Below are 25,066 nucleotides of genomic sequence, written 5' to 3'. Positions count from 1 at the left end.
TGTTTTATCTTAAACTTTTGTACTATAGTTAAATTTTATATTGTAATAATTAAACTGTATAAATGCGTATGACAACTAAAGCAATGAAATTAAAAAAAACAAGAAAAATACTAAATATTTGTTGTTTGTTAACTTGTTTTGTGTTTATTATAAACATCATAGTTTTTGTTAATAGTTAACTGTAGATATATATATATATATATACTGTATTATTTGAATTGAATTTTATTATATTTATAGTTAATTGTTTTTTTTTATAAAAAACTAATACTTATCTCAATAGAGGATCAATTATAACATCGACATCTCATGACATCGACAACGACTATTGAGACATCAACCCGTGTAGTGGACAACAGTGTCAAAGTCATACATAAGTGTAAAGTCATATTCAAAGTGGACAACTTTGGCGATGAATTGGACAACAATTGGTCGGAATTGAAAACATTTAAAAGCAATATCTTTAGCATTGAATCCGATGACTGGTATATCTCTATGATATGTAATGATAACGATATCGGATTGTATTTATGTTTAAAACAAACTAATGATAAGTCAGTTAATACTGAATACGACATATATTTTGTTGATAAAGATAATGAAAAATATGGCCAAAAAAATATTAAATATCTCCAAAATTTATGACTAAACAACAATTGATTGATAATAAAACACAGATATTGTCAGACAATGCACTTATAGTTGGCGCCGACATCACTGTCTACAAGACTGATGATTGCAATAGTGGTCTAAGAGTTGATCACTTGTTTGGTATCCGCGAACTCACCGATTGTCGACTCGTTGTCGGCAAAGACAAGAAAGAATTTTTCGCCTCAAAACTGGTTCTCAGCGCCCGATCGGAAGTCTTCCGAAAGATGTTTACCACTGATTGTTTAGAAATGAAAACAAATGAAGTGATCATCGATGACATCGATATCGAAGTCTTCGAGCAATTTCTTCTCTATTTTTATACCGGAAAATGTAATAAATTGGATCAGATGTGTGAGGATCTCATATTAGTGGCCGACAAGTATTTGGTGGCATCGCTTAAGACTGTATGTCTGAATCAGATATATATGCGAATCAATACAAATAATGCTTTCAAATCGCTTAAAATATTACAAGACTTTTGTGCCGATAAAGATATTATTGAAAAGTCTGTTAAATTTATGTCTGAAAACATTACTTCAGTTGTCGATCAAGAAATTGGTAAACAATACGGTATTAATTTAGATTCAATTTCTAAGATTATTGATAGTATTAATAAATAAAACTATATTTAATACTATATAAATATAATATTATAGTTATAATTATTATATCAGTATATTGTTATCATATATTTGAGGTAATAAAAAAAATAAAACTTATGTACGGAATAAAATTATTTGATTTGATAATTATATTGAAATAAAAAATTAAGTATAAAATTTATGCTTTTTTCATAATATATTATACTGTAGTGGTATTGTTATCATAAAATTAATAAATATTTTTATCTTATAATTTATTTTGTACTTTTATATTGAGCTATTATATTGAATATATATTTTTTATTATAGTTACAATTTGATATTGTAATAATTTAGTGTATTAGAAATTATCTAATAATATTAAATGTGTTTATTACAGTATATCTATTTTTTGTTTTTTTCATAATTATAAAATTAATATAGTCTTAACTTTTTATTAAAAATAAAACTATTGATTATTTTTTAAAAAATTATATTTTTTGTCAATATTTAATAGTAGATACTGTATATACAGTATATTATTTTTAAGATGACATCGACGACAACAATTGAGACATCGACCCGTGTAGTGGACAAAAGTGTCAAAGTCATACATAAGTGTAAAGTCATATTCAAAGTGGACAACTTCGGCGATGAATTGGACAACAATTGGTCAGAAATAAAAATATTTAAAAGCAATATTTTTACCATTGAATCCAATAAATGGCTTATATATATGGATTGTAAAGATGATTACATTAGATTGTATTTGTATTTAATACAAACAAACCATAAATCATTTAATACTGAATACGACATGTATTTTGTTGATAAAGATAATGAAAAATATGGCCAAAAAAATATTAAATATATATTTGATAAAAAATGTGGTTTTGGTTTACCAATGTTTATGAGTAAACAACAATTGATTAATAATAAAACACAGGTATTGACAGACAATACACTTACTGTTGGCTTTGATATTACTGTCTACAAGACTGATGATTGCAATAGTGGTCTAATATTTGATCACTTGTTTGGTGTCCGCGAACTCACCGATTGTCGACTCGTTGTCGGCAAAGACAAGAAAGAATTTTTTGTCTCAAAACTGGTTCTCAGCGCCCGATCGGAAGTCTTCCGAAAGATGTTTACCACTGATTGTTTGGAAAAGAAAACAAATGAAGTGGTCATCGATGACATCGACAGCAATGTCTTCGAGCAATTTCTTTGTTATCTTTATACCGGAAAATGTAATAAATTGGATCAGATGTGTGAGGATCTGCTATTAGTGGCCGACAAGTATTTGGTTGAATCGTTTAAGACTATATGTCTGAATTGTATTTCAATGAAAATCAATATAAATAATGCTTTCAAATCACTTAAAATACTACAAGACTTTGGTGCCGATAAAGATATTATTGAAAAGTCTATTAAATTTATATCCGAAAACATCACATCAGTTGTCGGTCAAGAAATTGGTAAACAATACGGTATTAATTTAGAGTCAATTTCTAAGATTATTGATAATATTAAAAAATAAAACTTAAATATATCTAATATACTATATAAGTGTAATAATGTATTTTATCAGTATATTGTTATCATATAATTGAAATAATAAAAAAAATTATGTATGAAATAAAATTATTTAATTTGATAATTATATTAAATAAAAAAATTAAGTATAAAATTTATGCTTTTTTAACAATATATTATACTGTAATTGTATTGTTATCACAAAAAATAATAAATATTTTTATCTTATAATTTATTTTATTTTATATTAAACTTATTATATATTTTTTTTATTATAGTTACAATTTGATATTGTAATAATTTAGTGTATTAGAAATTATTTTATAATATTAAATGCGTAAATTACTTAGACTATTAAATTAAAAATATATAATATAGTATATCTATTTTATGTTTTTTTCATAATTATAAATTAATATAGTCTTATTTAATATAGTAGTACTATTTATTAATAATAAATATATAGATTTAAAAATATATATATATATATACAGTATTTCCTTGTTATTAATTAATAGTACTGTAAATACTGTATATTATTTATAAGATGACATCGACGACAACAATTGAGACATCGACCCGTGTAGTGGACAACAGTGTCAAAGTCATACATAAGTTTAATGTCATATTCAAAGTGGACAACTTTGGCGATGAATTGGACAACAATTGGTCGGAATTGAAAGCATTTCAAAGTAATATCTTTAGCATTGAATCCGATGATTGGCTTATAAATATTGAATGCAAAGATAACACATTGGAATGTATTTGCTTTTAATGCAAACAAATGCAAAGTCAGTTAATACTGAATACGACATGTATTTTGTTGAAAAAAATAATGAAAAATATGGCCAAAAAAATATTAAATATATATTTGAGAAAAAATGTGGTTATGGTTTTCAAATGTTTATGAGTAAACAACAATTGATTTATAATAAATCACAGATATTGACAGACAATGCACTTATAGTTGGCGTCGACATCACTGTCTACAAGACTGATGATTGCAATAGTGGTCTAAGATTTGATCATTTGTTTGGTGTCCGCGAACTCACCGATTGTCGACTCGTTGTCGGCAAAGAAAAGAAAGAATTTTTTGTCTCGAAACTGATTCTCAGCGCCCGATCGGAAGTCTTCCGAAAGATGTTTACCACTGATTGTTTGGAAATGAAAACAAATGAAGTGATCATCGATGACATCGATAGCGAAATCTTTGAGCAATTTCTTTGTTATCTTTATACCGGAAAATGTAATAAATTAGATGATATGTGTGAGGATATGCTATTATTGGCCGACAAATATTTGGTTGAATCGTTTAAGACTATATGTCTTAATTGCATTTATATGCAAATCAATACAAATAATGCTTTCAAATCATTACAAATACTGCAAGACTTTGGTGGCGATAAAGATATCATTGAAAAGTCCATAAAATTTATATCCGAAAACATTACTTCAGTTGTCGGTCAAGAAATTGGTAAACAATACGGTATTAATTTAGAGTCAATGTCTAAGATTATTGACAATATTAAAAAATAAATCAGATATATCCTAATATACTATATAAGTATAATAATGTATTTTATCAGTATATTGTTATCATATACTTGAGTTAATTAAAAAAATAAAAATTATGTATGAAATAAAATTATTTGATTTGATAATTATATTGAAATAAAAAATTAAATATAAAATTTATGATTTTTTAATAATATATTATTCTGTATTTGTATTGTTATCATAAAATTAATAAATATTTTTATCTTATAATTTATTTTGTTATTTTATATTAAACTTATTATATATTTTTTTTATTATAGTTACAATTTGATATTGTAATAATTTAGTGTATTAGAAATTATTTTATAATATTAAATATGTTTATTACTTAAACAATTAAATTAAAAATATTTAATAAAGTATATCTATTTTTTGTTTTTTTCATAATTATAAAATTAATAGTCTTAACTTTTTATTAAAAATAAATAATAAAACACAGATATTGACAGACAATGCACTTATAGTTGGCGTCGACATCACTGTCTACAAGACTGATGATTGCAATAGTGGTCTAAAATTTGATCACTTGTTTGGTGTCCGCGAACTCACCGATTGTCGACTCGTTGTCGGCAAAGAAAAGAAAAAATTTAAGACTATATGTCTTAATCTCATATATATGCAAATCAATACAAATAATGCTTTCAAATCACTGCAAATACTACAAGACTTTGGTGCCGATGAAGACATCATTGAAAAGTCTATTAAATTTATATCCGAAAACATCACATCAGTTGTCGGTCAAGAAATTGGTAAACAATACGGTATTAATTTGATGTCAATGTCAAAGTTTATCGATAGTATTAAAAAATAATTTGAAAATATATTATTACTTTATAACTAATTTAAACAGCTTTAAATTAATACTATCAATATATTAAATTTAAAAAAATATATTATTATATTAATTTGATTAGCAATTTTCTATACAGTAATTTTGTTAAATAATATAGAAATACAGTTAATTTCATTAAATAATATAGAAATACAGTTAAGTTCATTAAATTAATCAATTTATAAGATTATATAAATAAATAATTAATAAATAATTAATTATTATTATAAAAGTGCTATAAAAACTATTAAATTTTAATTTCTGAATTAATAATTTATTAAATTAAATAAAATTAATTAATATATTTTGTCAAATTTGTTAATAATTTTTTTTTTTAAAATAACATCAACTACTTTTGAATTTATTGATATATTTTAAAAATGTAATTATTATTAAAACAAACAAAAAAATAACTTTTATATTTAGTTATTTTAAAAGTTATAAAATATTATATTTATTTTATTTTATTTTTTAACTAAAAAAATAGTTGTCTATTAGTCCCGTTCCTCTTCGATAACAATATTATCAGTGCTGTGACCCTGATTTAGATATACCTCTTCTCTATCATTACTGAACTGAGCCCTCATTTGTGTGGATAGTTGACTGAAATTATAACGACAACAACAAAAAATTGTTAAAAATAATTATTAATTGTTTTTTTTGAAAAATAATTTTTCAAAAAAATAATTATTATTATTATTAGCTTACTTTTTGCGCTTATAATAAATATATAACGATATTATAATCAAAACATTGACGACAACCGATACTACAGCTACCGAAACCCAGGTTAGTGTTGTTCCCCGAGCGCTGTCCACTCCCTGAACCAGCGAATCCAAACGATTGGTCAGATTTTTGATATGTGAATGTATGGGATCTTCTTCATTGGCAATCACATGACTGGCCACTGGTCTGACATAGTCTACTGGTGCCGATGTTGTGGTGGTTGGTGTCGTAGTTATTGTTGTCATGTATTCATTACTATCATCACCGCGAAGACTGCCATCAACTGTAGGTTCAGTTGTTATCAATGATGTCATTGTTGTTGTTGTTGTCGTCGACTGTTCTGTTGTCTGCTGCATACATAACAATACAAATAACGGAAAGTCTGTATTTTAGTTGTCTCATACCTGTTCAGCGCACCGGCTGGTAAACGGTAGCTGTGATTTTGAACATACGCACCGGTAGCTATCGGCGCCAGCGGCCGGCAGACAAATTTGCGAACAATTATGTTGTGCACAGCGATCGGTGGCATTCGGCTGTCGGCTACTGTCCAGCACACGTAGTCCTTCCAGATCTGTGTAGGCGGTGACCAGGGGTAACGGTTCAGTACCGTTAGCACCCGAGATATGGGTGACCAGAATGTTGTTTTTCTCGTAGTTCGACCAAAACACGTAGTCGTCGAACACGTCCATCGAAAAGGCGCCGTCGAACAGTGCCTGTGAGGTCAGTATTACCGTATGACCAGAACCCGTATAGCTTATACGGCTAAGCGAGTACTGCGATGTGTCGATCCAATAGATAAGCTGACTGTCCATATCCAGGGCCAGTGTATTCGGTATCTTTGCCGACTGGAACAGTGTCCGCTGATCCGATCCGTCCTGATTGGCCCGCATTATCTGACCCGTGTGCTGGTTGGACAACGATAGGTATTTCCATTGCGACCAAACCAGTACACCATTAACCGGATCGACGGCCACATCTCCCTGTGTCGAGTCGTGACTGACTACTGTATAACTGTACCAATTGGGTGCCAATGTAAACACATCGATACACTTGTTGCTGTCGATGGCCATATAGACTAGATTATGGATCCAGTCGTAGGACAGCCGTTTGGCATTGAATGTCCGCATCAACAACAGTGTAACACCGGGACCATAGCGGCTGGTCTTGTTTTTATCAATGGGTGCAGCGTTTAGTTTGAAACCGTCAAAAATATTACTTTCCAACCATAGCATATAGTTGTCCCGATAGTTGTAGTCAACTTCGGTAATCCAATCGGTATCCGGATACAGATCAAGACTGTCCATATAATTGGTATTCAGTTCATTGATTTCCGGCTTTACATAGACTCCCTCTTTGTAGACTACAAACAACAATCGGGTCTTATTTGGGTTCAACACTTCAAACGATCGCGAACTTGTCGACGGCGTACGACCGGCGGTAATCCCGGTAGCGCTACCGCCGCCGCCACCGCCAATAACCGATGTAGACATCGACGTTGTTTGGCCGCCGCCGCCGCCGGTGCCGGTAGTGGCCGAGTAGACACACTGATGGCCATTCCAGACCTCGTTTTGCATACAGAAACACGAATGAAATCGATTGTCGGCGCCGGTTGGCATCGGTAGACAAATATTATGACAGTTATGTTGAGCGCACTTGTTCTGACCGCTCGGCCGACGAGACTGGTGTATAATCTTAAACGAGTCGATATCGACACTGGACTGCAACACCAGTTCCGGTTCGGGTGTCTGGCTTTCGGTCAGCGTCACCGACTCGGCTCCTGTTTTGCGTTTAGGTATTCGCATAATCGTATCGTTTGTATTCTCTGTCCAATAGACATGATTCCCGAAGACATCCATTGCCGATACTACCGAATCTTTGAACTGTCGCTGAAATGTGTGAATGGCTTTCAGATCAGTTCCGTCATAGCGTATAGAGTACAGTGTGTTGACTGTAGTCAACACCGATTGCATATCAATCCAATAGAGTCGTTGTTCGGCCAAATCCAATGTCAGTGTATTTCGGCGAACGAGTGGCGTCTCGTGAAGTAGTGTCTTGTTTTCGCCGTCTTGTAATGACCGCCATATCTGGCTCTTGTAGGTCGTCGATCCATAAGTCGATCCACCGTACGATCGGTAGCTACTGGTTAGTCGTGAATAGCCGCCGCCAGTCCTGGAAGTAGTCGGTACCGATTCGTGTAGTTCAGTCCAAAACAGATAGCCCTGTACCGGGTCGACCCGTACGTCTTTGGTAACGCACTGGTCGTGCGGTACAACCTGATAGATGGTCGGTGACTGAGCTGTCAGATTCATTACGTAGACACCCTTATTGACGTATAGCAAACTGGTTGAACACATCGGGAAATACAGGAGATTGTGTATCCAATCCAATGCCATTGTCCGCGGTGGCGACGATCCGGTAATGTTGACCATATAGTTGACGCCCGGCTGGTGCTGGAGATCGTTGTCGCGGTTGTCGACAAACGGCGCGCCAAACATTGTTGTCTTTGATTCGTAAAACGAAAACATTTTGAACCATACAATAAAATTGCCGGAAACCGAGTACTCGAGTGCCGATACCGAGTGATTGATTTTGTGGACAAATTCCGAGCTCATAAAGTGCATCGGATTGTTGTCGCCGCCGCCGCCGTTTGTACCGATGTTAGTGGACAACAGTCTACCCAATCGTATGTCACGACTGCTGCTGACAAACAATATCAGCGGATCGTCAGTGTTGGTCAGCTCGGCTATAGCACTGGTATTTTGTTTAGGTTCGGCTAGTTTTGGCAATTGAAACTTTTGTTGGTTCGGTTCGGTACAAGTGTCCAATTGATTGGGCGAATCGGAACACACGCACCGGTAGCTCGACGGGCCATTCGGTAGACATAGATGCGAACAGTTAGCCGCCTGACAGTAGTTAGTGGCCGGTTGTGTGGATTGTTTGTCGGAGCTTATGATTCGTACAAAATCAATGTCCAGATCTGATTCAACAATTTTTCGGATATTACCACTGCTTGTTGTAGTACTGTTGTCGTCCAGATCATACCGAAACACATTGTTATGTTTAGGTGATGTCCAATACAGTGATCCGTTATGTATGTCCATAGACTGACAGTCGCTGAAGTATTGTTTGGATACTCTGAGTGTCCGGCGATTAGCGCCGCTATAGTCAACCGATGATAGCGAATGCAAATCATTATCAATCCATACGATACGTTTGTTTCGGAAATCAATGACCAAACATATCGGCAGCAATACGTTTTGTTGGACAAGTATTTGTTGGCCACTGCCGTCCTGTTGACACCGACGGATAACACCCATACCATCGGATACCCTATACTCGGACCATACAATAAAAGCGTCGTACGGATTGACGGCAATGTTGCCCGTCTTGAATGACCGATACGATGTCAACCTATCATCGTCGGCGGTACCGACAGCAGTCAGTTCGTAGCTAACTTCGGGCACCCGGATGTCGACAACACTGAGCGCCGAATTGTTGAAATAGTAGACCAGATCGTGTACCCAATCGATGGCCACATCCGATCGGTCGTAGTATGTCTTACGGGTGACCACTAGCGAGCGTTTGTAGATTTGTAGTCGTGTCCGACGACTGTCCCTGGGATCGGCTTTCGATCGATATTCGGCCAAAAATATCGGATACGGATAGGAAGCACTCGACCATACCATGTATTTGTCGCTGACATCAATGTCCAGACACTTGATCTTGTAGTCGGTTGAGTAGAGTTTGGCCGCTTTTTCCGTGATTATTACCGATTGATTAGTAGTGGTAGTAGTAGTAGTAGTAGTGTCGTCACTAATAAAGTCATAGTGTATAGCATTATCATCGTTGTTGAACAATATTATGGGAAGTGTTATCGTAGAATCAATAGCACCGTTAGGTTGATTGCTAGGAACGGTAGTTAAATCATTATTATTTTGACTAAAAAAACCTGCATTACTAGTTTCAGTTATAGCTATTGCTACTATAGCTAACTGTATCAATAGATTTAATAATTTATTTAATGACATATTTACTATAAAAACCAATTTTTATTATTATTATTAACAAACAATTAATTTAAGCATTTAGTTAAATAATTTTTTAGGTTTTTTTAAACTAATATAAAATAGTTAATTTTAAATTAACTAAAAATAAACCACACAAAACAAACTAATTTTTAACACAATATTTTAGTTATTTTTTTTATTAATGTTGTTGTTTTATTAACATTGATCCACAAATAAATAAAATTTGTTTAAAAAAAATAAAAATACGTTTTAAAACTTATTTAATATTTATATGTAAATTGTGTGTTAATAGTAAAGATATATATATATATATATATATATATATATATAATATTTGATGATAAAATTGTTTATATTTGCTGTTTTTATTTTGGATAACTAATCATAAAAGTATATCAATATTTCAAAGTAATTCTATAATATATAGACTATAACTTATCTATGAAATAAATTTATATTGATATATATATAGTATATATGATAAAATTAATATATGATATAACAGTTAACTAATTATATACATACAGTATATATATATATATTGTGTATAATAATTAAGCTATATTTAGATATTGTATAAATTAATAATGTATAAGATATACTGTATTATTAGATGATAAGTAAAAGGGTTATTCATTAATCTCGCGCATGGGGTTTTTGCTATAACTCTTAAACGGAGTGAGATATATTTATTTTGTAAAAAGTGTATTAAAATATGATTTACGCGTGATATCATAAAATATAAAATTTTTAATTTTGATAACGTGATCATATTTATGCTGGGCTGTTTGTAAACCACTATGTCACAACCTAACCTATAAATGATAGAATAAAATTTCAATAGCAATTTTTTAAAGCCTGACTTGGAAAATTATGGAAAGAAAAATTTTTTAAAATTGGTCGAAAAATAAATTTTTTATGGCTTTTCAAACTTGTGAAAAAACACATTATATAAAATAGTCAAAAATAAAATGACGTTATTTATGGATAGTATACACTTATAAGATAAAGATTTTAATACTATTACTTATTCTAAAAACTAAATTTTTTTATGTCAAATATTTTTTTAGATATTAAAATTACAATAAAAACATAGCATTATAATTTGATAATGTAATTTAATTTTAAATTTAATTATCTAAAAAAATATTAGACATAAAAGAATTTAGTTTTTAAAATATGTATTAGTATTAAAATCTTTATCTTATAAGTGTATACTATCCATAAATAACGTCATTTTATTTTTGACTATTTTATATAATGTGTTTTTTCACAAGTTTGAAAAGCCATAAAAAATTTATTTTTCGACCAATTTTAAAAAATTTTTCTTCCCATAATTTTCCAAGTCAGGCTTTAAAAAATTGCTATTGAAATTTTATTCTATCATTTATAGGTTAGGTTGTGACATAGTGGTTTACAAACAGCCCGTCATAAATATGATCACGTTATCAAAATTAAAAATTTTATATTTTAAGATATCACGCGTAAATCATATTTTAATACACTTTTTACAAAATTAATATATCTCACTCCGTTTAAGATTTATAGCAAAAACCCCATGCGCGAGATTAATGAATAACCCTTTTATATATATTTTTTAATGACTTAATAATATCATAACATATTAATTAATTTAAAATAAACAATTAGGATAGAGAGAAAATTATTAATATTTTTTTTATTAATTTAATCATTTTATTAAAATGTTAGTAAATATTTTATTAATTTTTTTTCTATGTTTATTATATATATTAGAAATTGAATGTATAATAAACTGAGCAAAAATTATTATAAATTATCGTAAAATTTTTATTTATTTAATTAGAAATATTATTCAATAAATCAGCAAAAATATTGTTTACAAAAACTTTAAACTTTATTATCAAAAATTTTAAGTACAGAAAAACAATTATAATTTATTCAAACATTTTCTTTCAATAGCAAACTACTAGTATATTATGAATCATAATTTTTTTGTGTGTGATTGAAATGTAAAATAAATTATTTATATCTGTTTTTTTTTTGTTTATATTATATAATAATAAATGATAACAACAACAACAACAAAAATTTTCATTATCATTAACTCTACTATTATATTTGATTTTTAAAAAATAAAATATATTTCATGATTTTAATTTTAAGAAAAGTTAATATATAACAATAAAAACAAAAAAAATAAAGCAAAAAAATAATAATATTTAAGATTAAATAAAATAATAAAATTTTATATAAATAATTCATCGCTACATTTCATTCTAATATAATAATACATAGATTTTATAAAAAAAGTATAACAAATATACAGTATATATATATATATATATATATATATATATATATATATATATATATATATCAGGGTTAAGCAAGGTTTTGGATTTTAGGGGGGGGGGGGGGTAGACCGGGGTAAAATTTACAAAATTCTCGAAAAATCTTGGGGGGGGGGGGGGGGGGGGGGGGGGGGGTATTGGGTGGGGTAAGATTTTTATAGCATTTTTAAACGGCAAGTTTTTCAAAAATCCAAAATCAAGGGGGATCAAGAGAAAATTCCCTAATGTTCCCTTAAATTCCCGAATATTCCCATGTAAATTAGATAAAGTTCCCATAAGTTCCCGTATAAATTCCCAGGAAAATAGGTAAAATTTCCAAAAATTTCCAAAAATACAAAAAAAACTTAAAAATTAACGAAAACTTAAATTTTAACAAAAAATAAATATTTTAAAAAAAATTTAAAAAATTAATAAAAACAAATTTTAACAAAAAATAAAATAATAATGTATTTAATACTTAAAAATAGTTTATAAAAGCATTAATGATACACTATGATTTTTCTTATTATTTTAGTAATTTTTAACTTTTAAAATAATACTTAATGTTTAAAGTTTATAGATTTATATTTTTATTTTTTATTGTTATTTTTATATAAATACTGACTGAATACTAAGTATAAAATTGAAAATATTTTTAATTTTTTATTAAGTTAAAATTTTAAAAATTTTTAATAAAAACCTTGTAATTTAAGTATTTGTTGTTTTGTTAACTTATTAAACTATCTTAAACTTATATTTAAATTGTAATATGATCACTTTTTTTAACAAATAAGTAATTATTTAAGTATACTGTGCTATCAAACAGGTAGTTGTTTAATAATAATTTGCAAATTATTTAATATCAACAATAATAATAATTGACCGATCATTGTGGGGCCAGTCAATGGCATTAATCATTAGCAATTTTGGAAACAGGTATTAATAAAATTTATCAATATATTAAAAATACATTACAATTGCACTAAAACAAGTAGAATAGATATATATATATATATATATATATATATAATAGAAATGTTATTAAACAATATAAGCATTATTATTATAGTAAAATATCAATTATATTTATATTTTTAAATTTTTATTAATTTTCATGTCTGTTAAAAAAATTTCAAATATCTTGTATTAATGTAATTTTATTAATATCTAATTATTTTGAATTCAAACAATACTATATGACGTCAAAATTTTCACTCAAAATTAAGGCCTGGTTAACACCAATGGTATCTTTTAGATATTGTAATTTACATGTAACTTGTTATATATATGAAAATAGTATTTAATTTAATATATAACTTATTATAATTTTTTTAAAAATGAATTTCTAAAAAAGTGTATATTAACATGAATATTGAATAATAGTTATTTAATATTTGCATGGTAATTTAAGTAATAATATATATATATATATATATATATAGTTAACGGTAATGTAAAATACAAATATATTATTATATTATTATCAAAACAATGTTGTTAAATAATTCATATTTAATTTTAATTTAATTTTTTTTAAATACTTTTATGTATAAATTTTTATTAAACTGATTACAAGTAGTAAAAAAATATATTCAATAATAAATTATAAAAACAGTATTTCATATAAATATTTCATATAAATATTTCAAACAATACATTGACATAATTAGTTTAATAAATAAATATTATTTTATTATCAATACTGACAATATATAAAAATAAATGAATTACAAATTTTTCAATAAACATTTTTAAAATGGTTATATAATAATACTATTAGTATTGAAAGTTATAATTTAAATTTAGATTTTAAGATTTAAACAATAAAATAAACTATTTTTTATCGTTATTTTTAATCAGATTCTCAATTTTATAGCCAATTTGTGTCACAGATTGAGATCTAATGTCATAATCTTTGGTAATAAGTTTACCCAAAACTGAAGCGACATTTTTGGCTACAAATTCATGGGTTTTTGCCATAAGATCTTCGTCGGCGCCAAAGTCTTGCAATAGTTTTAGTGTTTTGATTGCATTTTCGCCATTGATTTTCATGTAATACTGATTAAGACATATAGTCTTCAGCGATGCGACCAAATACCTGTCGGCGACGATCAACAGTTTCGGATACCATTTGTTCAAATCGTTACACTTTCCGGTGTATAGATAACGCAAAAACTTTCCAAAAACAATGCTATCGATGTCTTTGATGATCACTTTGTTGGTTGTCTTTTCTAAACAATCGGTGGTAAACATCTTCAGAAACACATCCGATCGGGCGCTGAGAATCAGTTTCGAGACGAAGAACACTGATTTGTTTTTGCCGACAACCAGTCGACAATCGCTTAGTTCGCGTATACCAAACAAATGATCAAATTTTAAACTACTATTGAAAACAATATTATTATTATTCTTGTGGACAGTCATGTCGACGACAACTGTTAGTTTATTGTCTGGCAATAGTCGATCCTTTTTGTCCATCAATTGTTTAGTTTTGATAAATACTTTGCTACCGAAGCCCTCTATCTTCTCAAATGTCCGATTATAGCTTCGTTTACCATAGATTTGATTATCATTGTCGACGATATACATGTCGTATTGGACTGAAATACATGACTCGTATGTCTGTATCAAATTCAAGTACAGACCGATATCATCGTTAAGACATTTAATACTTATTGTCCATTTGTCCGATAAAATCCTAAACTCTTGACTTTCAATAGTTTTCTTTTTTGTCCAATTAGTTTGCAAAATATCGGCAAAATTGTCGACTTTGAACCAAATTTTACATTTATTATGTAAACTGTTCTCTATCTTCAGCGATGTTGTAGTCATTGTTATTGTTTTACAGTATATCAACTATTTTGTTGTAATTAACAAACAAATTGTGGTTAAAAAAAATCACTTACAATAAAAACCGTTTATATATTTACAGTCCAATTTAATTTGTATAATATTTTTTTTGTAGAATATTCTAATGATTTAGTTTTACTATTGTTATTGTCTCGCATTAAGTGCGTGTACTGTATATACTGTATATATATATATAAAGTTTTGTATTATTTTTATTTTTAATTTATTATTAATTAATTTGTTTTACTAGTTCTCGAAAAAAAATTTCTCTACAATAATATCAATAAATTATTTTAAAAATATGACTTTAAAATTATTATTATCATAATTTAGGTTATATATACCATTATATAACATTTAAATAGATGTCAAAAAAAACTTTAATTTCAATACTATATTAATAATGTAAGGTATATTTTTTATTATTTTATAGTTTCTTAATAAATAATTAAATTAAATCATATAATTAGAAAAATAAAATTTTTCATTTATGTAATACATTGATATTTATTTTTATAAAAATAAACTAATATTACAATTCATAACTCTTAAGGTTAGATAAAGTTTAATAATATTTTAATCCTGAAAATAAATATCACATACAAAAATATATTGAATATAAATTGTAATAAAATGACAGTTTAGTTTTGTAGTAGCATTTGTAGTGATTTTTTAAAGTAAAATAAAATACAATAAATATTAAATAAGTATATTATATAAGTTTTAATCCTCAATATGAATAATATGACATGCATTTTAATAGCAATTATTGTACTGTAACTAAATTATACTGTATTAAATTATTCAAATTATAATGTCAATTATTATATAAATAATTAATTTTAATAAAAATATTTTTATTTTGCTATAGCATATCATAGATATTATATTTTTGTTAATTATTTTATAAAAAATATAGTACAAAATATATGATTAATATATTTGAAAACTAAATGTTGATAAAAATAATAATTAGTTTTTCTTAGTTATCATATTTTATATATAATAATTATATATAATATTAATTTAAGTAATATATATGATAATAGTAATACACATGTATTAATTGGAAAAATAACTACAAATATTAGTTTTAATATCAATATTATCTATTAAAATAAATATATTTATCAATACAATAAAAAAAATTGATTTCAGTATTCAATAATAATTTATAGTTCAGTAATAAATGTTATCATTATTAACCCATAATATATCAATATATAAATGAAAAACATTGATATAAATAATATTTAAAGTTTAAAATAAATTTTTTAAAAATATTAATAATGAAATTAATATTAAGTTTGTTTTTGATTTTGAGCCTACAATACAACATAAACTGTTCATTAAATGATAGACTTGATTGTTGGTTGGAAAGTAAGTGTCAAATAAACAAATAAAATAATAATTAATTTTAAAAATATATTTTTAATAATAAAATCTAATCAAATAATATTATTATAAATACAAACTAAGAAAAAAATAATATTATTATTTATACAACATTGTTATCATTTTTTTGTGTGTATTACTGTATTTTATAATTATTATTAGCAAACAGTAAATCTCTTTAAAAAAAAATCTTTATTATAATTATTATAAATTTTTAGATGATTTTAGCGTCGATAAGGTCTCCTGTGAACAGAGAGGTTGTATTTGGGACGGAGAGAAACGGCCGAACGGCGTTCCCATTTGCTATTTAGACCGCAATCGAGTGGGCTATCGGCGGGTCGGCGATATCCGCAATACTACGACCGGTTTACAGTTGGATTTGTCGCTGAAAGACAGTGCCCGATCGGTACTGACAAAGTCACCGCAAGTAGAGTCAGTACGGGTTGAGTGGACATATCTGACGGATCGTATTGTTCGGGTAAAACTTGTGGACCCGACAACCAAGAGATATGAGGTTCCCATTCAGCAAAACTTTCCGCTTTTAGTTGACAAACAATTATCAGTAGTTGATCCACAAAAACTACAATACAGTGTAGACATTGGCCAAGATTTGGATGACTTTAGTTTTTCAATACAGAGAAAGTCGACAAAAACTAAAATGTATGAAAACATATATAACTTATTTATTACTTATTATTATTATTATTATTATTACAAAATAATTGACTGGACTGGAAATACTGGACTAAACCTTGAACCTTGAAGTTTTGATACATCAATCGGTGGTCTGATATTTAGCGACCAATTGCTACAAATAGCTACCCGATTGCCGACGGCCAACGTGTACGGTATGGGCGAAAATACACACCATTCCCTCAGACACGACTTTAACAATTATAAGACGTTTCCATTGTTTACACAGGACAGGGGTACCGGTGATGTATGTTTTTATCTGCCTATTAATCCATTTTTTTTATTAACCACTTATTTAATCATTATTTATTTGGTTATCCCAATCAATACTAACCAATAATTTTTAGGAACAATTCAACTATTATGGTGTCCATCCGTTTTATACATGTCTGGAAAGTGATGGTCAATCTCATGGCATACTTTATCTAAGCAGCAATGCTATGGGTATTAATATACTATTTAAATGCCACTTAATACATACCTGTATCTGTATATAATAATTTTTATCAATAAAAAAAATAGAGTATACATTGCTCCCGGAGCCGGGCCTATCATTTAAAACACTGGGCGGTGTATTAGATATGTTTGTGTTTGTCGGCGATAATCCGGAACACGTGATCGAGTTGTACACATCGCTGATCGGACGACCAATTTTGCCGCCATTCTGGGGACTGGGCTTTCAATTGACTCGTTGGGGATATAAAGGTACAGATGATGTGCGCGGAGTAATCGATCGTAATTTAAAAGCCAACGTTCCTCTGGTATTATGTTATATATTTACTTTTAGACATATAAAACCAAATTAAACTTTTTTTTCTAAAAATCATATATTTTTAATTAGGATGTCATGTATATGGATATCGATTACATGGATCAATATCACGACTTTTCCTACAATAAACAAGCTTTCGGTCAATTGCCTCAACTGATTAATGATACCAAAACCAATAGTAACCTTCACTGGACACTAATCCTGGATCCGGCCATCGAAGCCGTGGACAAAGACAATCAAGTATTTATGGACGGCTATAGTCGCGATGTTTACGTCAAATGGGATAAAAGTATTGCTAAGAAAGACAGATATAATCCGCCAAACGTACCATCAGATCGTGATGTATTGTATGGAAAAGTATGGCCCCGGGGACCGGTAGCTTTTCCTGATTTTTTCAAAAATGTTACCCAGGACTGGTGGCTTAGGTGGGTCGTCAAACTGCACAATGATCTCAAATTTGATGCCCTATGGATTGTAAGAGTGTATTGCTATTATAATTTTTTTTTTTAGTTATGAAAAGTTTTAATCATTATTATTGTAATTTAATAATGCATTTTAATAAAAACATAATGTGTGCGCTCATGTAGGATATGAACGAACCGTCCAATCTGATTGATGATAAAGTCTATCACTGTCCACAAAATAAATACGATTATCCAGCTATTAGGACAAGTATGTACAATATATGTCAAGTCAATCCGTATATCATAATAAAACTATACAATTAATAAATCCATACCAAAACTGTTATCATTATTGTAGAGGTTCTCTATGGTAACAATATCCGCGATTTGGGTCACAAAACCATATGTATGACTACCAGACAGGGCGATAACAATGGGCACCTGCACTATGACGTCCATTCATTGTACGGCCTAACCGAGACTATGGCCACACAAAAGTTTGTTTTAAACAATTTGTTTGTCAATTATAAATTAATATTATACATACTGTTGTATACCTGTATTGTATCTACCAATTAGGGCTATACATGCAGCGACCGGCAAACGTGGGTTTGCCGTTTCCCGTTCAACATATGTATCGTCGGGCCGGTACGGCACCCACTGGTTGGGCGATAATACCAGTGAATGGCCACACATGAAGTACTCGATAATTGGTATACTCGAGTTCAATATGTTTGGCATTAATTTTGTAAACACTTTTTATTTTATTTATTTTTTTTTGTTGGAAAATATTACACACAAATACAACTTTTCTATAAAAAAGATAAAATAAAATTTTTTCAATAATAGGTCGGACCAGATATTTGCGGTTTTGGCGGCAATACAACACCCGAACTGTGCAAACGGTGGCACCAATTGGGCGCCTTCTATCCGTTTAGTCGTAACCACAACTGTATCGGTAGCCGAGATCAGGACCCGGCCTCGTGGATAACGGCCGGTCATCCTGAGGTCACTGAAGCCATGAAAGTGTCATTTGGTTTACGCTACAAACTGCTACCCTATTTCTATACATTGTTCTACAGGGCTCATACCCGGGGCCAGACAGTGGCCAGACCCGTGTTTCACGAGTTTCCCACCGATAACAATACCTATTCAATTGACGAACAGTTTATGTTTGGACCGGCAGTACTGGTGTCACCGTTTCTCTATGAGGTATATGTACCGTATAGCACAAGTAGTTTACTAACTAGTATTAAAAAAATTATTATTAAAATTTTAGGGTCAAAAACAAGTGAAAGCCTATTTACCCGATAACACTGTATGGTATGATTTAAATCTAAACCGATCGAAATCGGGTTATATAGCTATCGATGATTATGGTATAATACCCGTACATTTTCGAGGCGGTTATGTACTGCCCATCAGTTCCGACTATCCGCATGTCAATACCCGAACCGTTAGAGAGGGCGGTATCAATCTGTTGGTATTACCCGATCAGAGTGGCCGAGCCGTCGGCGACTTTTTCTGGGACGACGGCGACAGTATCGATACTATCGAAAAATCAGTGTATAATTACTATACGTTTTCGGTGGCAAACAATTCGCTGGATTTGCAAATTGAAAAACTAAATTATAAGACAAAACAGTTATTAAAATCAATAGAAATATTGTCCAGCAATGAGGGCCAGACATGGACTGTCACATTGGATGACAAACCATTGCCGTCGGTCAAAGTTAATCGAGGATTGGCCAACATTGCCGTCAACATTGATTTGTTCGGCAAATCGGTTGGACAAAAGTGGACACTAAAATGGAAACCCGTTTGATTACCAAAATTTGATTATATAATTAATTATTGATATAACAACTAAAATATAATTAACAAAAAAAAAGTTATATTAAAGTACTTAAAGTACTTAAAGTAATTAATTATTGATATATGAATTGAATATATTTTAGTATTTTTTTATTACTTGTAATATCGGTTTCAGAAGACTTTATGCATAAAAAGTATTTTTAAAAAAAATAAAATTAAAAGTAAATGTTAATTATTTGACAATAATATAACTATTGATATATTACTTAAATTACTATACAAATATTAAATAACTGTTATTCAATATTTATGTTAATATACACTTTTCATAAAAGAAATTCATTAAAAAAAAATTATAAAATTATAAATTATAATACTTTATACTATATATTATATTTACATATATAAACGTTTAGGATTGCTAATCATGCAATTTATGTAAATTACTCGTAAATTTAGTGAAACATTACAACAAATTTTACATGTAAATTACAATATATAAACGATACCATTGGTGTTAACTAACCAAATAAAAAGACATTATTAATCAAATCAATAAATTTAATATCACATATAAAATCATATAATATATCAATTAAAAATGTTACCAATTTCTCACTGTCCTAATCATAAAGTTATAGGTATTGTTGTTGTTGTGACAAAGTATATGTAAATTTTAATTATTAAATATATGAGAAATATTTTTTTTTGACAATCAAAAAATTATTTAATTAAATAAGAAATTCAATTATAATTGTATACTAATTAATATTATAATTATAGTAATTATAATTAAATCTCTATTGAATTAGAATTTAATGTCGAAATATAATTTTCAAAATGTCAAATAAAAATGTTTTTTTTACAATTTAAATATAACTATATATATAATGTTTAGAAAATATATATTTGATTAATTAAAAAAATAATTATCTAATAATATATTTAATAATTTTTTTTAAAATTTATTAAAACAAAAGCCATTAGAAGTTAAGACTCTTCAGTTTGGGAAAGAAGAGCTCCATTAGCACCGATTCATGTGAGACAACTGGTGATGAATGGCGTGAAAGTTATAGTACAGCCGTCTAACCGAAGAGCTTATCCATTGCAATCGTATGCCGAAGCGGGTGCTGTCATTCAAGAGGATATTAGCGAAGCACCGGTAGTTATCGGTATAAAACAAGTATCGATTTATTTATTACTTCCAAACAAAACCTATGCTTTCTTTTCGCATACAATCAAAGCTCAAGAGGCAAATGTGCCACTTCTTGATGCTATTCTCGATAGAAATATCAGGTATTTAATAGTATTTTTAGTTTAAAACTTTTTAAAATATAATTGACTTTTAATTACAGATTAATAGATTACGAAAAAATGATACCAAACAATGGTAACCAACGTTTGGTATCATTTGGTAGATATGCCGGAATTGCCGGTATGATTGACATCAATGCATGGTTTAGGACTTAGACTGTTAGCACTGGGCCATTAAACACCGTTCATGTATATCGGTCGGGCGCATAGCTATCGCAATAGTCGTATGACTAGGCAGGCTGTCCGCCAAGTTGGCTACGATATTGCATTGTCAATGATGCCACCATCAATAGGTCTACTTATATTTGTCTTTACCGGCTCAGGTATGTAAAGATAACACTATTGTTGTCTATAAATCTCGTCTAAATGCCATTTATATATAGGAAATGTATCTCAAGGAGCCCAAGAAATATTTCAAGAGTTGCCCTACGAGTACGTCGATGTAAAAGATTTGTCAAAAGTGGCCCAATTGGGTGAACCAACCAAAGTCTATGGATCTATTGTCAGTCGCTCTGATCATTGGATACGCAAAGATGGCGGTGACTTTGATACAGACGAGGCAAACAAACATATACAGTGTTTTATAATATATACATGATCTCTTTGCCCGCTTTTCAATGGTTGCGGCGCTAAGGACCTGTCCTCTTGGTTTTTTGGCCAACTTTTTCTTTAAAACATTGCGGATCTGGTAGTTGACAACCCATTCATTAGTTTTCAATTGTTGTGCCATCGCTTTCTGTGTGATTGGATTGGGATTTTCCACCATTTTCTTCAATCGACTTAATTGGTTAGTTGAGAGGACACTCTTTTTGCCTCTCAAGTCGGGTTTCTTTGGGATATTGTCCGCTATTTTTGGCGCATTTTTTATCTTAGATATCATACTCTTAGATAACGGGATGCCCTTTGACTCGAAATATTTAATTATCACCGAAAATGACCAGTTTATGTCTAAAAACGCCTTTACTTGTGCCCGAACTTCGGGCGTGACCTTTGGCCACATTTTCAATTGCACTTTTAATTAAAAAATATCACAATAATTATATAACACTATAGTTTGTTTTGTTATGAAAATAAATATTTTAAACACATGTTTAGACAGTCAAATCTTACATCAAATACGTTCACAAGTTCATCCAATATCCCTGTATTTGGTTGTATTTTTGTTTTGTATGCCTTTAATTAAAAGGTAATATCATTGGAAATAAGTAAATCTAATTGTAAATCTAATTAACACGCTAAAAACACTAAATTACATTATTTTTATAAATACAGTTGCTTTTTAGCAATTTAAATTGTCAGGCAAATAAAAAATATGCCCAAAATGCCTGGCATTTATAGCATCTATTTGGGCATTGCCAGGGCAGGCATTTATTTCCATAAAACCCTGATAATAACATTGAATTGACTGATAGTTTTCCATTGAAATACATAATGTATTGCAAGTATGGATATAGATAGTGGTCTCCACAAATAGAGGATGTGATAAAAGGGTAGGTGCGTGGGGGGAGTCATTTAATACACAATGTACTACAACATAAGGGTCTATCAGTGACTGCTCAATAACATTGAAAAAAATTTTTATTGTTGCCAAAAAAATAACAATTATATATAATTCTTATAATTTTGCTTTTTATATTATTATTTTTATTAATTTGTTTTTTTTTAAATATTAATGATTCTTTTTATTTAAATCAAATTATCGATAATTTTAAATATTTAAATAATAACTTATTTATGAAAATTTGTCTTAATTGTACATATTTTCATACTTGCAATATATAATACAGTATGTAAACGTTTAAATTGAACAGATTACCTTGGTGCAATAATTTTATACAATAGAAGTCTAGTTAATGAAAGTACCATGATAAGTAAATTTTTTCAACTATTATTTTTTTAAACAAATATGATATTATAATTGACATTTTTTATTTAAAGTGTTATTTACAATAAATAAATAAAATATAAATTTTAAAAAATGTCAATTATAATATTAGATTTAATTAAAAAAATAATAGTTGATAAAATGTACTTATCATGGTACTTGCATTAGATAGATATCTATTGTATAAAATTATTGCACCAAGGTTCAATTTACACTTTACATACTGTATATTGCATTTGTCAATACATATAACACAACAACAACACCGATGACCACAACAACAACAGAAATGGACACAACAAAGACCAGGATATCAATGCTGGACATCAGTGTCCACAATAAGTGTAGAATTTGGTTCAAAGTCGACAACTTTGCCAATATATTGCTAACATCTTTGACAAAAAAGAAAGTATTTTACAGCCAATCGTTTACCATTTCGACAGACAATTGGCTAATCCGTATTGAATGTCTTAACAATAAAATCGGTCTATACTTGCATTTGTTGCAGTCGTACGACACATCGGTTTCGGTTGAATACGATTTGTATTAAGTGGACAACAATAACCAATTATATGGTAAACGATATTTTATTGAAATATTTGATAAAATACAGGGCAAAGGTTGCGAAAAGTTTATTAAAAAACACAAATTGATGGCCAATAAGGACCAACTATTGCCCAACAATGCACTTACTGTAGGCGCCGACATCACTGTCCACCACAAGAATAATGATTGTAATAGTGGTTTGAAATTTGATCACTTGTTTGGTGTCCGCGATCTATGCGATTGTCGACTGATTGTCGGTAAGGATAAGAAAAAGTTTTTCGCCTCAAAACTGGTTCTCAGCGCCCGATCGGAAGTCTTTCGTCTAATGTTTACCACTGATTGCTTGGAAAAGTCAACCAATGAAGTAGTCATCGATGACATCGATAGCGATGTCTTCAAGACGTTTCTTTGGTATCTATACACCGAAAAGTGTAGTCAATTGGACTATTGGTATCCGAAACTGTTGATCGTCGCCGACAAATATTTGGTCCAATCGCTGAAGACTATATGTCTTAATCAGTATTACATGAAAATCAATGGCGAGAATGCAATTAAAATACTTAAACTGTTTCAAGATTTTGGCGCCGATGAAGAACTTATGGAAAAAACTGTTGAATTTGTTGCCAAAAATGTCGCTTCAGTTTTGGGTAAACTAATTATCAAAGATTATGCTATTAGAGAGGATGTCGTATCAAAAATTAACGACAAAATTAGTAAATTGAATGATTAAAATCTAAAATTAAAATTATGCAATTCATATACTGAACATATTATTTTAAAAAAATAATTTTAGTTATATATGATATGATAATTAAGTTTAAAAATTTATATAAATCATATATGTTTTGTAATTTTGTTTTGGCTTTTTTGGTTGTTTCAACAAAATTAAACTATTAATTATAAACAAAACAAAACAAAAATTAACTATTTTAATAATATATTAAAATAATTACCGATAAATTACATTTTTATTGCAAAACATGTGATATTTGTATTAAAGGATTAGTATTTGCAATAAAACTTTAAAATTTATTTATAATCAACAAAATAAAACTTGATTTCAATTTGGAGATAACATTCAAATGCCTTTACATTAGACTCATTACTATAGTATATAAATGTAATGTTATTTGAAATAAAAAAAAATAAATTCAGATTAATTATTATTA

General features: G+C 29.1%; 6 protein-coding genes and 1 pseudogene across 7 annotated transcripts; 5 read left to right on the top strand and 2 right to left on the bottom strand.

Annotated features, from left to right (window-relative positions):
• The first annotated feature begins 641 nt into the window (after window positions 1-641).
• Window positions 642-1,271, top strand: LOC128962755 (speckle-type POZ protein-like). Its single transcript, XM_054309160.1, has one exon. It carries the CDS (start codon window positions 642-644, stop codon window positions 1,269-1,271), a length of 630 nt encoding a protein of 209 aa, XP_054165135.1.
• Window positions 1,272-1,782: 511 nt separating this feature from the next.
• On the top strand, window positions 1,783-2,772 carry LOC128962744 (speckle-type POZ protein B-like). The gene is made up of 2 exons (XM_054309149.1): window positions 1,783-1,904; window positions 2,148-2,772. Exons 1-2 carry the CDS (start codon window positions 1,783-1,785, stop codon window positions 2,770-2,772), a joined length of 747 nt encoding a protein of 248 aa, XP_054165124.1.
• A 2,808-nt stretch (window positions 2,773-5,580) lies between these two features.
• Window positions 5,581-10,140, bottom strand: LOC128961475 (low-density lipoprotein receptor-related protein 1-like). Of its 2 annotated transcripts, none has more exons than XM_054307731.1 (3): window positions 6,288-10,140; window positions 5,866-6,230; window positions 5,581-5,760 (listed from the first exon to the last, which is right to left on the bottom strand). In XM_054307731.1, exons 1-3 carry the CDS (start codon window positions 9,909-9,911, stop codon window positions 5,652-5,654), a joined length of 4,098 nt encoding a protein of 1,365 aa, XP_054163706.1. In that variant the 5' UTR covers window positions 9,912-10,140; the 3' UTR covers window positions 5,581-5,651. The 2 variants fall into 2 exon arrangements, with proteins under 2 accessions (XP_054163706.1, XP_054163698.1); XM_054307723.1 differs by having other exon boundaries at window positions 5,866-6,233; window positions 6,288-10,139.
• A 3,916-nt stretch (window positions 10,141-14,056) lies between these two features.
• Window positions 14,057-15,055, bottom strand: LOC128962733 (speckle-type POZ protein-like). Its single transcript, XM_054309138.1, has one exon. The coding sequence runs from the start codon at window positions 15,053-15,055 to the stop codon at window positions 14,057-14,059; it is 999 nt and encodes a 332-aa protein (XP_054165113.1).
• A 1,307-nt stretch (window positions 15,056-16,362) lies between these two features.
• LOC128961493 (maltase-glucoamylase-like) lies at window positions 16,363-20,289 on the top strand. Its single transcript, XM_054307742.1, has 11 exons — window positions 16,363-16,453; window positions 16,687-17,128; window positions 17,234-17,408; window positions 17,509-17,605; window positions 17,684-17,922; window positions 18,003-18,407; window positions 18,521-18,605; window positions 18,696-18,834; window positions 18,917-19,085; window positions 19,187-19,549; window positions 19,617-20,289. Exons 1-11 carry the CDS (start codon window positions 16,363-16,365, stop codon window positions 20,160-20,162), a joined length of 2,751 nt encoding a protein of 916 aa, XP_054163717.1. The 3' UTR covers window positions 20,163-20,289.
• Window positions 20,290-20,753: 464 nt separating this feature from the next.
• On the top strand, window positions 20,754-23,901 carry LOC128962722 (alpha-aminoadipic semialdehyde synthase, mitochondrial-like; annotated as a pseudogene).
• LOC128962711 (speckle-type POZ protein homolog) lies at window positions 23,726-24,627 on the top strand. The gene has a single exon (XM_054309117.1). It carries the CDS (start codon window positions 24,004-24,006, stop codon window positions 24,625-24,627), a length of 624 nt encoding a protein of 207 aa, XP_054165092.1. The 5' UTR covers window positions 23,726-24,003.
• Window positions 24,628-25,066: the final 439 nt, after the last annotated feature.

The sequence above is a fragment of the Oppia nitens genome, unplaced genomic scaffold (assembly GCF_028296485.1).
Source record: "Oppia nitens isolate AA-2021 unplaced genomic scaffold, nextdenovo-longstitch-racon4-pilon3 scaffold14_pilon_pilon_pilon, whole genome shotgun sequence".
Lineage (NCBI taxonomy): Eukaryota > Metazoa > Arthropoda > Arachnida > Sarcoptiformes > Oppiidae > Oppia > Oppia nitens.
Note: the sequence above shows the minus strand (reverse complement) of the source record. Positions and strands in the feature narration are given on the sequence as shown.